The sequence below is a fragment of the Phoenix dactylifera genome, chromosome 16 (assembly GCF_009389715.1).
Source record: "Phoenix dactylifera cultivar Barhee BC4 chromosome 16, palm_55x_up_171113_PBpolish2nd_filt_p, whole genome shotgun sequence".
In the NCBI taxonomy this organism is placed as follows: Eukaryota; Viridiplantae; Streptophyta; class Magnoliopsida; order Arecales; family Arecaceae; genus Phoenix; species Phoenix dactylifera.
The window spans coordinates 2,409,368-2,425,344 of NC_052407.1; the positions used below are offsets into that span (position 1 = coordinate 2,409,368).

Sequence of the window (15,977 nt, forward strand, 5' to 3'; positions counted from 1 at the left end):
AATTAGTTCTTTAGGAACTAATAGTATTTTTCATTTCTTCCTTATGTCTTTCTTTCTCTTTTCACTTGTGTACATTTCATCCTCCTCAAGGTACCCTTTTATAGGCCTAGGGTTATAATGAGGAGATATAATGATGATAATGAGGAGACATAATAGTCATAATCACAAGATACCTAAAGGACAAGAGAAGGTGAAAAGATGGATGAATGTAGATATCCCCTAGGGATAAGGGGCACATCTAGGAGTTACAAAAGATGGAAAACCCAAAAGGTGGAAAAACTCAAGAGGTGAAGGCTAAGTGGTCATCCATCCAAATATGGTGGATCCATAACAGTTATACATTTTTGCTAGCTTCACTTTAGTACTTAAGTTTTCAAGCAAAATATTAGATTGCCTAACCTCCAAGAGGTTTATTAATACCTCTATTTGGACTCCTTGCGGAGTAATTTTCAGATTCCATTCAAACGAAAATTTGTAAATTGGTTAATTCTTAAGAGCTAACTTAATATTACACTTAGGATGAAATTGAACGATATCTAGTAAAATTATCTATTGAATAACGGTGTCTAAGAAAAGCTTGTCAAAAAGGCCTACATGCCTAAAAGAGGTAAGTACTTAAGTGAGCCAAGAGTACCACCACTGATCTGGAGCTGATCTGGCTATTATTCTTTGAATTTTTCAACTAGACATCTAAAGTTTAAATTAGATATCAACACAATAATTTGTCATAAATCTTTTTATTTTCACAGGTGTCGAAACTGTGTTAAGCTATAAATCAATCTCTTTCTTCTTTTCTAATCAATGGATTCCCACGTATCTGAAAATCTTAGTGCTAAATTTGAAAAATTTAATGGTCAAAACTTTAGGAGGTAGCAGAATCAAATGCAGTTCTAGCTCATCACTCTAGGCTTAATCTCAGCCATTGGTGAGATTACTACTAAAGTCAGTAATGGGTCTAACCCATCTGCTTCACGACCTGCTACTTGCTGCAACCCAAACCTTGCTCCTTCCTCTTCCCACTCAAGGTGATCTGTCTCTAACTCAAGTCCTAAATTCTATTAGGATTGAAAAACAACATCGCGTTAGAAAAATATCTTACTCCTCCAATCCTTTGCCCAAAGTTAACAATGTTGAACCCAAGCCCAAATCCAAAAATCAGAATTGTTCTTTTCGTTCCAACCACAACAAGTCCTTCAAGAAGAAATCATTCAACCATAAAAACTCCTTCCAGCCCAACAACAGAAGACCCAACTTCTTTTAGAACCAGAAGAAAGAGAAATGAGAGTTTGTTCGTTGCTGTTTTGTCTGTGGTCGGACCAACCATTTGGCCAACCGATGCTTCTACAAGATCACTACTCCTCGTCAACCTAGAAGTAAGGGTCTTGCCACTTCTAGCGCCCAGGCCAACATGGTAACCTATGGGGCTGACTCCTCTGGGACTGCTATCAGGTCTGTTTCCTTCATACCTGAAGTTAACATGACCCAATTAGCGAGCTAGTATACATGTTTGTTCTGATTGTTCCTGGTTTTCATCTTATCAGGTCTTATGTGGAAGAAATGTGACCATGGGTAATAATGCTGTGGCGCGCGTGCTTGGAGTAGGGCGAGTGGATCTGACACTTATCTCTGGAAAGATCCTTACTCTGTTCGGACATCCGTAGGAATCTAGTTAGTGGATCCTTGCTTGTCCAGCAAGGATACTGAATTATTTTTGAATCAAATAAAGCTGTAGTAACCCATGGTGTCTCTTTCATCGAAAAAGATTTTCTTTGTGATGGGTTGTTCAAACTCAATATAATTATTTCATCTATGAACGAAAATTCTATTATTCTTTATATTGACTCTCCTGTTGTCTGGCATGGTAGGCTGAGATATGTAAACTACAGTTCAATTAAAAAATTAATGCACTTGAACTTAATTCTAAAATCATAACTTAAGAATAATGACAAATGTGAGATATGTGTAGAGGCCAAATTACCTAAAAGATCCTTCCACTCTGTAAGTAGAGATTCTGATCTCCTTGAACTCATACATAGTGATGTATATGACTCAGAGAAAACCTCAAGGGGTGGAACAAATATTTTGTAACTTTCATAGATGACTTTTCTTGATACTGTCACCTTTATCTTAGCCCCACAATCTGGGTAGCCTCCTTCTTGTTTGTTGTAAGCCTGTATCCAAAAGTCTGGTCTCTAGAAGTACACAAATGGTTAGCTCATGCATGTGCACTAGCCTCCGAAAAGTCGGGATAAAGGACGGTTTATCCACACCCCGGCAATTCCATAGGAGCATCTTCATGACTAGTGATTTGAGGGGGAGATTCTGCCCTTCACACTTTAAGACCCTTCCCAACCTTGGATGGCCTTCTTCAGCTTGGTCACAATATGTCTGTTAGCATCCTCTGTGGGTGGCTGACCTGCATACCCATTGCTTGCCTCCCCTTTTCCTTCACACTAAGAGACACCCTGCCATCTGCATCCATGCTAGTCGCCTTCTTCTCCCCCACCATTCTTTGAGTCTGCCGCCTACCTCTCCTTATTTGGTCACTAGGCTGCCGCCTAATGGGGCCAACCCTCGGATCACCCTGATCCTTGCCATGTCGTTCCTCAATCGTGATGACCACCCCTCGCTAGCCATTAGAACCCATGTCAGCAGCCTCTGGTGCAACCTGGGTTCCCAGAGGTTACCCCCAATTCATCTCCCTGAATGCAGCCCCGCAAGGAATCACGATCCCCAATTGCTCCTTGCAAGTCCTCCGCCACCGGTGGATTCTTCACCATCGATCGTTCCTCTGCCACCGGTGTTGGGGTGGCCGAAGATTTGGTGAAGAGCCCGGTGGAATCTGATGAAGTCTGCTTCCTGGTATCAGATGGGGCTCGGTTGGTCTCAGGTGAATGGGTCCCGGATGCAGATCCGCCTTCCAGTCCACCCACCATACACTGACTCGCTAACCCGGACCTGCCTTGGCCTTTCACTGGGTTTTGGGCCGGTTTAGGCAAGCCAGGTCCATGGTGGGCTGTTGGCTGGCCGAACTCACCACTGCCCCCGTGGGTCAGGCTAGGCCTCCCGATCCTTCAGGCCTATTCCAGCCGCGGCCCTTCAGTGAACTTTTGGCCCATTTGGACGGGCCTGGTTCGTTGAAGGCCCATTGCTGGCTCGATCCCTTCTGGGCTCCCATTGCTCGGCCTGATTGGGCCCGCACAGGATCCATATCCTCCATGTTGAGTTGACACGGCTCAGACTCAAAGGTAGAAAGTGAGTCAAAAGAACTAACCTCCACCGGAAAGCCCGAGTCATTGCCGTGACCATCCACTGTCGGCGCTTTCCCCCAGTCTGGCATTGCCCCAATCCTTTGCTCATTGACCTCCACCAACTGCTTGACCGGCCCCGGCTTGGTTGGCGAGGTCTAGGGACCCTGGTTGACAGCGGGTGGATCACGAGTTGACTCAATCCCCAACCCGGTCGTCTTCTTCCTCAGCTCCAAGCCGAAATGCTCCGACTTGCGGTTCCAACTAATGGCCAGCCATGGCCCATAGGCTGCCGGTTGTTCTGGTCGGGGCAGTCCTCGACTGGAATTGTTGGGGTTGCCTCTTTCTTGCCACTTTGCCTCAGGTCCCCCCTCGTAGCCGGAGGTGAAAGGCCACATTTCTCCCTGCCGTGGCCGAGACACCCGCACTTGTAGCAGACTCCCGACAGGTTTTCAGAGGTAAAACCCTGCCAAATCTTCTCCAATTCTCCTTGGAGGTATATCCCCAACCTCAAAGGTTTTAGGCCTTCTAGTTTGATTTTAACCCTAGCAAACCCTAGTCGACGCCTGCCATATGTCGTTGCATCCATTGCCAACGGGCATCCGGCCACCCCAGCTATGTGAAGAATCAATTCCCTATCCCAAAATTCGAGAGGAAGCGCTGGCAGTCGAACCCACGCCACCACCCTGGTGACCTCGTGGACGTCGAGAACGAAATCAAAGCGCCATCTCTCCATAGCCAGAAGCTGTCCGGCTATCAACCACGGTCCACTTTGAAGCATCGCATCCTTGTCCTCCTCCTTCTTGAAGCAAATGGCCAGATGCTCGGCCGCTAATGGGAATCCTTCGACCTCAGCCAATCCAAGCCCTAATCCGGATCTCCTTCACAATCTGATCAGTCGGGACGGGGCGGCCGAGGCTTCGGGCTAGGAGGGTCGTCGTCGCCCAGGTTCTCTGGGCCCTGTTAATCCTTTCCAGCGGTAGCTCCAAGATCTCAGAGAAGATCCTCTAGGTCTGCCGGAGTTCTACTTGGAAGATCTCGAATGAGGTCCATTGGGGTCGCCGAGAGAGTGCCTAGGCCACAAACGACCATTGAGGCTTCTTCGCTGCTACCTGGTGCTGTTGAGTTTCCTTCCCCCCGTTTGCCTTGGTTTTTGTCGTCTGGTTGTCCCGCTGCTGCTCCTTCGCCACTCTGCCACATCACTCCATCTCCAATAGCTCTCCTCTAGAGTCTGCAGAACCCTCATGTAGTAGTCTTCTCAAAAGTTCTTTTTAACTCTAGTTCTTTTACTTCTCCTAGGTTCAGTTTCTTCTTCTTCATCCTCTCTAAATTTTGTTCTGCTTAAACTAGTCCCTAGATTATTATTGATATTTATTTGATCATTTATCCTTATTTTAATAAAAAATATACTTTCAAAGTAGATTGCATCTCTTGCTTCCATTATGGTGTTATTATAATTTTATTTATTTGAGAGTTAAACACTAAAAATCTATTAGCATTACTCTCAATTGCATATCCTATAAATATTGCATCTACTGTTTTGGGTCTAATTTTTTTTTTCTGAAATTTTTTACTTTAGCTAAGCATCCTTCTTTTTTAAGTTAGGTTTTCTATGTTTTCATATTTCATATGGGGTTTTATCATTATGTTAAAATGGAATTCTATTTAAGATATAAGATGCAATTACTAGTGCCTCTTCCCAAAGATTTTTTGGTGCACCTAAACTAATTAGTATAGAGTTAACCATATCCATTAAGATTCTATTCTTTCTTTCAACTACTCTATTAGATTGGGGTGAATAGGGAGCTATAACTTCATGAATTATCTCATGTTCTTCACAAAACTAGGTCAGCTCAAATGAGGTATATTCACTTCCTCTATCAAACCTTAAGGTTTTAATCTTTTTACTAGTTGGTTTTTAGCCTCTGCTTTATAGACTTTAAATTTATTTAAGACCTCATTTTTAGCTTTAATAAGATAAAGGTGATAGTATCTAAAAAAGTTATTTATGAAAGTTACAAAATAATTGTTTCCACCCCTTGAGGTTCTTCCTGAGTCACATACATTACTATATATGAGTTCAAGAAGATCAGAATCTCTACTTGCATAGTGAAAAGATTTTTTAGGTACTTTGGCCTCTACACATATTTCACATTTGTCATTATTTTTAAGTTCTGATTTTAGGATTAAGTTCAAGTGCATTAATCTTTTAATTAAACTGTAGTTTACATGTCCTAACCTACCATGCCAGATAACAGGAGAGTCAATATGAAGAACAATAGAATTTTCATTCATAAATGGAATAATTACATTAAGTTTGAATAACCCATCACAAAGAAAACCTTTTTCGATGAAAGATACACCATGGGTTACTACAACTTTATTTGATTCAAAAATAATTTGGTATCCTTGCTGGACAAGCAAGGATCTACTAACTAGTTTTCTACGGATGTCTGGAACGTGGTGCACGCCTTGCAGAGTGAGAATCTTTCCAAAGGTAAGTGTTAGATCCACTCGCCCCACTCCAAGCATGCGTGCCACAACATTATTACCCATGGTCACAGTTCTTCCACATGAGACCTGATAAAATGAAAATCAGGAGCGATCATAACAAACATTTATACTAGCTCCGATATCAATCCATCAGTCAAGTGCTAATTGAGTCATGTTAACTTTAGGTATGAAGGAAACAGACTTGATAGCAGTCTCAGAGAAGTCAGCCCCACAGGTCACCATGTTGGCCTGGGCGCCAGAAGTGGTAGGACCCTTACTTCTAGGTCGACAAGGAGTAGTAATCTTGTAGAAGCTTTGGTTGGCCATATACTTGGTTTGACCACAGACAAAATAGCAACAAACAAATTCTCCTTTCTCTTTCTTCTGGTTCTGAGAAAAGTTGGGTCTTCTATTGTTGGGCTGGAAGAAGTTTCTATGGTTAAATGATTTCTTCTTGAAGGACTTGTTGTGGTTGGGACGGAAAGAATAATTTTGATTTTTGGATTTAGGGCTTGGGTTCAACATTGTTGACTTCCGACAAAGGATTAAAGGAGTGTAACTTTTTCCTAACGCGATGTTCTTCAATCTTAATAGAATTTAGGACTTGAGTTAGAGACAGATCACCTTGGATGTGGCTCAAAGTCTTGGCAAAGTCTAACCAGGTAGAGGAAAGTTTGTCTATGATACAGGCAACTTGGAAAGACTCATCTAGGTGGGTTCCATTTGCTTGGAGTTGAAGAATTCGGATTTCATATTAATAGATTTGATCATTCATAGATTTGGAATCAACAAATTTAAACTTGCTAAAGTCAGAGACCTTGAATCTCTTTACCTCGGCATCATCAAGTCCATATTTATTTTCTAAGGTGTCCCAGAGATCTTTGACACTCTTACCTATATAATAAATATCATAAAGTCTATCAGAAAGGGCTCCTAGGATTCTATGAAAACAGTGGTAGTTGGTTTCTTCTGAAGTCTTAGTGAAGGAGGTGGAGAAAGCAGCAGTAGTTTGGGGAGAGGAAGGAGCAGGGTTTGGGTTGCGGCAAGTAGCAGGTCATGAAGCAGATGAGTTAGACCCATTACTAACTTCAGTAGTAATCTCACCAATGGCTGAGATCAAGCCTAGAGTGGTAAGCCAGAACCGTATTTGATTCTGTCATCTCCTAAAGTTTTGACCATCAAACTTTTCAGGTTTAGCACTAAGGTTTTTAAATGTGTGGGAACCCATTGATTAGAAGAGAAGAAAGAGATTGATTTGTAGCTTAACACAATTTTGATACCAGTAAAAAAAAAAAGGTTTATGACAAATTATTACAATGATATCTAATTTGAACTTTAGATGTCTAGTTGAAAAATCAAAAAAATAACAGCCAGATCAGCTCCAGATAGGTGGTGGTACACTTGACTCACTTTTTTTTTTTGGTGAAATGGCTTCTCACTACACTCGGCTGTGAGAGAGCCCAGAGCCATCACAAAACAACTTGGCTCACTTAAGTATCAACCTTTCTTAGGCATGTAGGTCTTTTTGAAAAGCTTTTCTTAGACATTGTTATTCAATAGATAATTTCACTAGATATTATTCAATTTCATCCTAAGTGCAATATTAAGCTAGCTCCTATAAATTAACCAATTTTTGAATTTTCGATTGAATGGAATCTAAAAATACTCCATAAGGAGTCCAAATGGAGGTATTAATAAACCTCTTGGAGGTTAGGCAATCTAATATTTTGCTTGAAGAATTAAGCACTAAAGTGAAGCTAGCAAAAATATGTAACAGCTAAAATATAAAAATTTGTAATTAAGTAGTAAAATGTATAATAAATATTGCAATTTAAAATCTAGTGTTAACAATATATAAACTTTCTTATATTGTTAGCCTAGATGCACAAATATAATTAAGAAATCAATAATTCAATATTTCTAATATTTATAAAGAGTAAATAAGAAAAATAAACTGGCAAATTATTTACTTGACAATAGAATAATAAAATGGAGAAGTGAAAGAAAATGGCATATGGATGGAAGCACGCTGATGCGCTGTCCTAATAAAGTTTATGCTTCCACATACGGGTTCGCTGGCACAGATACCTTAGAGATACGACGACCTAGTATAGAACCACGTCTTCCCCGTCAGTGCGCCTCCAGAGAAGAAAGAAGATCACGTTTACGCTTGTAGATAGCTCAAAAGAAACTTTGAAAAATAATTAAAAAATAGAGAAGAAGTGAATAAGAACAAGAGGGAGAAAATGAATTTTTCTTTGTGTTTGAAATGATCTCTAGAGCTCTTTATATGGGCTCGTGGGCCACCCAAAAAAAGTAACAGGCGTTGACCAAGTCAAAGCAGACGTGGGCCAAATGAAGCAGAATCTCCTTCGGTGGATTGATGACATGTCTTCTTGTGCTCTTTGATCCGGCGGCTTGTTTTCACATTTGTTCTCTTGCTTGTGCGCGGATGCTTGACACTTGGCCGTTGACCAAGTTAAAGTAGACGCAGGCCAAAAAAAACATAATCTCTTTCCGCAGTTTGATGACATGTCTTCTTGTGCTTCTTTAATCCTACGTCATGTTTCTATATTTGCTTCCTTGCTTCCGCGCGGATGCTTGACACTTGGTTGTTGACCAAGTTTATGCTTGATTGGTAATAGCCCAATGTGCTCGATTTTCAAAAATATTTAATTTAATTTAAAATTAAGTTGGTACAAATGTGGAGCCCAAGTTCACGCGTGGTGTTTTAGGAAAAATAAAAATAATTTTGTCCGTATGAGTCTGGAAAAAAAGTGCGGAAATCCAGAAGCAAGCAAGAACAAGAATATAAAATATTTTCGAAGCCAATTCTTGAGAATATTTGCAAGTAATTGTATTATCAGAATCTCCAGGGAGATGAACAAGTTTGCAGTTGACTTTGGAAAATAAAGTTTTGTTACAGTCCATGGTAACTGCCTTTTTTTTTTATTTGTTTCCGTCAACGGAAATTCTTCTTTCCCTCGTCCGCGTCTCGGTCTCCCTCTCGCTCTCTCCGTGGAAACTTCCTCGAGAATTAAAAGCCCCAGTCCGGCGATCGTTTCCACCCCCATTTAGAGGTTTCTACGGTTTCGTTCTCGAGAACAAATCGAAGACTAGGGTTCGATTTTTCGGATGGCGAGCGGAGATGGCGGCGGCGGAGCTGGCGGTGGGAGGGGGCGGAGGTGTGGCTGGGCGGTGGGGGCTCTGATCGCCGTCCTCCTCGCCACGGCCGTGACGTCGAGGACCTCCCCCAAGATCACCCTCTTCGGGATCACCGACAAGCCCTGCGAATGTTCCGTAAGCCTCTTTTCTTGTTTCCTCCGTCAAGATTGAATCTTGATGATGTTTGCATCTAATTGGGACTCAGTTGAAGTGGGATCGACGGGGAGGGGTTTAATTGGAGTCTTGGGAATGGGATTGCAGAACGGTGCTTGTTGCGATTTTTTTCCTGGTGAATTAAACTATGAATTCTTCTCAGGAATCGAGGAAATACACGGGAATGGTGGAGGATTGTTGTTGTGATTACGAAACTGTGGATTCTCTGAACAATGAAGTGCTGCATCCTATACTACAGGAACTTGTTGCCTCCCCATTCTTTCGATACTTTAAGGTAAATGGTCAATGTATTTTATTTTATAAGTTGTATTAGTAATTTGAGATTCCATTCTCAATTTACTTGCATTCTTTTCTGTTTAACTTGTTGCCTCCCCATTCTTTCGATACTTGTTGTAGCTTTCAATATCCTATATTCTGGTATTGTAGTAGTGCTGTTCTACACAGTAGGATAATATGTTATGTTGAAGCTTATGGTCTTTTCTTTTCCTGTTTTCTGATTAGTGTATGATGTGGTAGGTTAAACTGTGGTGTGACTGCCCATTCTGGCTTGATGACGGGATGTGCCGTCTTCGGGATTGCAGTGTCTGTGAGTGTCCAGATAGTGAGTTTCCAGAGCCATTTAAGAAGCCCTTTCAAGGGCTTTCTGCCGATGATCTGATCTGTCAGGAGGGAAAACCACAGGCTTCTGTCGATCGTACACTAGATAGAAAAGTTTTCAGAGGGTGGATTGAAATTGACAACCCATGGACATATGATGATGAAACTGATAATGGTAGAGTTTTAGTACCGCATGATGTCTTGTTTGCCTTATGTTGTTTGCAATGCTTGTTATATTTTTGCAGTTGGTTTGCCATAACGAATGGTAATTTATGCCCCAGTTTCTTTTTGCAGAGGAGATGACATATGTGAACCTTCAGCTAAACCCTGAGCGCTACACTGGTTATGCAGGTCCATCAGCTAGGCGGATATGGCAAGCTATTTACACTGAAAATTGTCCAAAATGTTAGTTCAATTAACATGTCTATACTGGTGTTCTCTTCTCAGTTGAGTTATAGTCTATTTTATTCTGTATGTGGCATGTTGTTGGAACTAAAAGATTTTTGATTACTTGAGAGAGAAATACCCTAGTGCACATGAGATACACCAAAAGTTTGGATATTTAAAGTGCATACTGGAGGGTCTAGAGAAGTCGAAACTATGTTAATTAATGTAGATTCTAAAGAAATGTGTGGAACAAGGAACTAATATTTGAGTTGATTGTTTCAATAAGAGCCTACCTAGTGTTTGGAGTTAGGCAATATTAATATTTAAATGATCTTGTAATTAATTTGTTTTCTGTCTTCTTCACACTATTGTTCACAATATGTGATCCCTCAATGTCCAAGTAATAAAGTCACTCTTTGAGAGTGAAGTATGATGCTCGTTTAAGCTGTCCTCCTTGCCCACTGTAATGAAAAGAAACCCATGCATACAGTACCAACTTATGCTGGACATAATGCGAATTGCAAGTTAGGACATTGTAGCACGATATTACATAAGAAATTTCTCATTTGTCTGTGAATGGTGGATGCAGGTACCTGGATTTGATAACTGATATCTTCTCTTGATTTCTTTGTGGGATGTTTCTAACATCTGGAACACTGAAAATGGTTAATGGTTTAGATTATGGATTACGAGCCTATTTAATTAATACTCAGTCCGGCAGTTTGTCGTAGGGAGGGAGGGGGGGGGGGGGGGGGAGAGAGAGAGAGAGCACCTTGTTGATAATTGTGAAGTGCCATGATTGTAGGACATTTGTCATGGTCGTGCACTATCACCCTTATGCTCTTTTTTTTTTTTTTGATTTAGCATCTTTTAAATGCTGAGGATCATAACTTATACAAGGTAACTGATATTCTACTGTAAAAAAACTGAAAAGATAAAAGGCTTTTAAATTTTCTTAAGGAACATGTGTCAGAGCAGTTTCAGGTACTGGGTAATTATGAATTAGCTTCATGTGGGGCAACTCCAAACTATCTTAGGGTTACATTCTTCATGCAACTAGGTGGTGTGCTTTATGTAAAGAACGTGATATGTTCATGATGCCCATGGCTGAATCTAGGGACATGTTATATGTATGAAAATTATGATACTGAAAAATGACCATGCAAAACTTGAATCAGCATAGGATGGTTGCTACTTGCTAGTCTGCTAGATGGTTTACTGGAATAGGCTGTTCAAGATCTTATTTCCTTCTACTTCTTCAGATCCTTCAGGAGAATTTTGCCAGGAGAAAAGAGTGTTATACAAGCTGATTTCAGGACTGCATTCCTCAATTTCAGTTCATATAGCATCTGATTATCTTCTTGATGAAGCTAGCAATATGGTTATGTCTCTTGAACTTGTCGCAGCATTTTCTAATCATAATAAAGTTGCTTGTATTAAATATTTTTTGATGGTTTTTTCTGTCATCTTTCTTTCCTTGCATGATTTCAGTGGGGCCAAAATCTTGACGTGTTTTATGAACGTGTTTTGAGACACCCAGATCGTGTCAGAAACTTGTACTTCACCTTTCTTTTTGTTCTCCGGGCAGTTACAAAGGTAAATTTGGTTAATCACTGCAGTTTCCTTTTCATCTTTGGGATGTTTATATGATATTAGTGCTTGTATCTGATCACCTTCTACCATAGCATTCATGATTTTAAAAATGTCTATCTGTTTAATGTCTTACCCCTTATTTTTCACATATTGGTTTTGGATTTTTCTGTAAGCTTAGTCTTGACTTGTGAGCCTTATCCCAGCGGTTGGCCTTATTTTTCAAATTTTCATAAATTTTAACTACTCACTCAAAACATGATGCCAGCTATCTGCGAATCAGTGTTGAATTTCTGGTGAAAGGAACTTTGATCAAGAGAGAGATCTGCTATATATAAGATCATGAAGCTAATGAGAAGTACTCTATGATTTCCCTATACTTTGATAAAGTTTAGATAAATAGGGGAAGTCCAAAGTTGTGTGTATGGAGTTGCCTTCATGTTTAAGTTACAAATTGCTGGTATTGGGCGCGTGCATGTAGGGGTAAGCATGGATGGCTGTGATAATATGAAAGGAAGCATTAGCGGCTGTGATCCCTATCTGATAAATGCACTCTCTCGTTTAGTTGGTGCAGTCCTTTAGTTCCTCTCTCTTTAGAAAAAGCTGAACAAAGGCGCATTCTTTTATTAACACATGGGGTAGGTATAGAGAGCCTTGACAGGTGGCAGATTTTTCATGTGGAAGGAGGCTAACAGCTCAGTCAGGGTCTCTGTGTTATAATAGTAGAGATTAGACCATTCAATTGCAATATAATTTAGATTTTTAGCTTATTTGTGTGGTCCTTTACAAGCAAGATTTTGGGGACATGCATAGGATGTTATGTGATAAGAACCAAAATGTGCGCCTGCCATGTTATGTGGTCACTAAATACTATTAAGACTTGAAATTTTGTGAGGCAGTTATACATTAACTTATGGATTGAAGTGTCAATGAAGAATGTACATGAAGACAAGATGAGAATAGCATTAGAAGAGGATGCTAATGATAGAGTTAGAAATGAAAGCATTTGATAAAGCTAAAACGAGGCACTTATATTATATAAAGCTGGCAAAAAATAATAAATGTTATGGGCATGCATGTGACATGGCTTTATGCAGCTGTAGTGAGGAGAGTTTTCCATTCAGTTTGAGTGGAATATGAGACCAAGAAAGACGAAGTTTGAATTGTCAAGATGGAATTTTGATGATGGGAAAAGTTTCAGGATGATTGTGATGCTACTATCTGCTACTGTATGCACAACACCTCTACCTGATTTGTGCTAGATTCACCACTCATGCCCATTCTGTTAGAATGAAGAGAAAACAGCTGGCTGCCAGCTTGGACATGGAAACATGCCATGCTTCTAGTGCATATTAGATGCAGGTGTCATGCATATAGGCAGGGTAGGTGTCATGCTTCTATAGAATGTTTGTATGATTATATCATCATTATTTATTGAGATCAGGGAGGCCAGTGCCACCCACTACTACCCTACTAGGTACCTGGACAGACTTGAGACTAGTGCTTGTGAGATCAGGATTTTCTTACTCCAGGAATATCCCCTGTGGGGCAGGGTTGAAGTCTTGAGGGATAACACCACTTCGAGACTCAAGACCTGACCTCTTGCTTGAAAGCAAGAGGGCATTAATGTTTTCGTTATAAAGATTTGTGTGCCTGTGTTGTTTTATCATATTTTCCTCCCAAAGTAAAACTTGCTGCTCGATATAGGGTATATATGGGGAAGTTAAAAGGTGGTGTCAGGTCAGATAGATGGAGGAGGTGATCTGAATATGAGTGACATGATTTTACTTTTATGCCACATCAGTTTTTCATACTTAATAAACTTATTCATACTTTATCTGTCCTTTTGGGTAGAGGTTTGCTTCTCTTTTTTTTTTTGGTGCAACGGCGGCTCACACACTGCGGGTGTGAATGCGGCCAACAAAATCAGAAAATAAAACACTACGTAATGGCCCTAGAACAGACCCACTCCCAACCCAAACAAAACCACCGGAGTGGTGGGCTGCATAGGAGGCCACCCAGTCCTTTTGGGTAGAGGTTTGCTTTCTATCCTTACAATGTTGTTCTTTTCTTTATGTGTTTCAGGCTGCAGATTATATGGAGCAGGCTGAATATAACACGGGCAACTTACAAGAAGATCTGAGAACGCAATCATTCGTGAGGCAGCTAGTCTATAATCCCAAGTTACAAGCTGCTTGCCCACTACCATTTGATGAAGCCAAACTCTGGCAAGGTGAAAGTGGGCCTGAACTGAAGCAGCAGATCAAGAAGCAATTTAGAAATATAAGGTTCAAATCTTGAACTCCATATCAGCGTCCCTGAAGCTTAGACCATGTTAATCTAACCAGTTTCCTAGTAAATTGTAGTGCATTGATGGATTGTGTTGGATGTGAGAAATGCCGCCTTTGGGGAAAGCTTCAAGTTCTTGGTCTTGGCACAGCACTGAAGATTCTCTTTTCAGTCAATGGCCAAAACCTCATGAATCAGCATGTATGTCACTTTCTTGTTATTGCTGTACTTCTTACAGTAGGAGGATGTTTATATTTCTTTCACAAGCAAAAGTAAGCATAACATTAGTTCTGCATCATCACTTTTCAGCCCAGAAACTAGGATATGATATAGCAAGCTTGACTTATGTCCCTTGACATTATCTATTGCTAAAGTATCTGCCTGCACAATCAGCTATTGAAAGAATTCTATACACATCTAGTGCCACTTGTTTAGTTACTCTATGAAGCATGCTGCAAGGGCCTTCCATCCTTATTAAGTAGATATCAGTAGATCTTGTGTGATGCTGGTAGGGTCAAGCTGTCAAGGAGGCTTGGGTAGGTTCACTTTTGTATGTTTTTCATTTTTTTTTATGCATTACCATTTACTTATATGGATGTTTAAGTGAATTTCGTTTCTTATTTGAGAGGATGGTAGCCATTGTTCACGTCAGATTCCAAAAGCTCTAGATATATATTCAAATACTCTCTATGGATATAAAAGCCATGCCATGTTCTTGTGTGGAGCAATGTCATGTCCTTATATGCCTTTATACTGGGCCTAAATTTTTAGTTTTTCAGTTCTCCATTCCTCCAAATTCTTTTTGGTCTGTAAGTCTCTCTCTCTCTCTATTCTATTCTATTCTATTCTATTCTTTTTGTGTGTGTGCGTGCATGCGCGCATGTGCTTCCTTCATGTTTCTGGTTCCTTTGAGGTGACTAATGAAGTTGCTTAGGCATCCTGTGAAGGAAATGATACATCAGTCGGTAACATTTTTGTGAATTCCCATATATTCTTGCAATCATGGATCTGTATCTGATACCAGAATTTGTTTTTGGCCTTTCAGCTGCAGCTGCAACGAAATGAAGTTATTGCTTTGGTGAACCTTCTAAATAGACTTTCAGAATCTGTTAAACTTGTTCATGAAATGGGACCTTCTATTGAGAAAATCATGGAAGGACAGTTTTCTCCACCTACACGCAAGAGTAGTTCGTAGCAAAGAATAATCTCTAGTCATTCTTGTAAGACTTCGTTATCCTTCATCTTGTTTTGAGTCAAATTGTATTAGACTTGAACCTCTCGCATCCTAACATCTTCTGTCTTCTGAACAACCAGGGGCCGAGAACATTATAGTCTGACCTGTGTAAACGGCATGTATTATTAAGCACAGCATCGAAGTGGTATAGAGAGCCAGTGGGCTGTGGAATTACTGGGGACCTGAATAAATCCCCTATTATACTCCAAATTAGATCAACAGATGAAGATGCAAAAGTTCTTTCAGTGACTACCCTTCAGCTTTGAAGCTCGCTCAAATGGCATCACGGCTAACTTAACCAAATAATGCTACCTGCATCTGATTGTATGAGTTGCAAATAGAACTGCGCATCAGTCACAATTGTACTGTACTTGGAGAGTTGCAACTTTTGATTTATTGAGAAAAATCTTTGCTGATACCTGTCTAATTTATTTTTCATCCTTCAGAGTTCGGACACAGAATGTTGATGGCATATCCTTGAAATGTTTTCCGAATAAGACTCGGTTTTCGAAAGGTGTCTGTGCCTTGGTTTGGAAAGGGTGGAAAGGCAGGTGTTATTTGTTGATGGCAGCTTATGAAAGCGAACAGGAGAAGAGGATGCGGGCACATATCGCTAGAGAAGGAGGTGGGAGACAATGCCTCTCTCGATAGGCTACGAGCGAAGTTCAGCAAGGCAGTGATGTTTGACGAAGGATGAGCCGAAGTGCCTGCGCCAGCCATGGCAACTCTACCTGGCGGGCAAATTTCTCGGCCGGCGACCTCAGCCGAAGGTTATAACGGTTCAAGAGTTAACCGCTAAG

At 40.6% G+C, this 15,977-nt stretch overlaps 1 protein-coding gene across 1 annotated transcript; it reads left to right on the forward strand.

Moving 5' to 3' along the window:
- Nucleotides 1–8,561: 8,561 nt before the first annotated feature.
- Nucleotides 8,562–15,615, forward strand: LOC103710174 (endoplasmic reticulum oxidoreductin-1-like). The gene is made up of 10 exons (XM_008795803.3): nucleotides 8,562–9,041; nucleotides 9,223–9,354; nucleotides 9,597–9,852; nucleotides 9,972–10,082; nucleotides 11,327–11,445; nucleotides 11,556–11,660; nucleotides 13,740–13,942; nucleotides 14,021–14,144; nucleotides 14,989–15,163; nucleotides 15,258–15,615. Exons 1-9 carry the CDS (start codon nucleotides 8,877–8,879, stop codon nucleotides 15,136–15,138), a joined length of 1,365 nt encoding a protein of 454 aa, XP_008794025.1. The 5' UTR covers nucleotides 8,562–8,876; the 3' UTR covers nucleotides 15,139–15,163; nucleotides 15,258–15,615.
- Nucleotides 15,616–15,977: the final 362 nt, after the last annotated feature.

Bases quoted from the DNA above. Each gene is read 5' to 3' on its own strand.
- LOC103710174 (XM_008795803.3), top strand. From the start codon at position 8,877: ATGGCGAGCGGAGATGGCGGCGGCGGAGCTGGCGGTGGGAGGGGGCGG. The intron at 9,355-9,596 runs GTAAATGGTCAA...ATGATGTGGTAG, and splicing joins CATTCTTTCGATACTTTAAG to GTTAAACTGTGGTGTGACTG. The intron at 10,083-11,326 runs GTTAGTTCAATT...CTACTTCTTCAG, and splicing joins CACTGAAAATTGTCCAAAAT to ATCCTTCAGGAGAATTTTGC.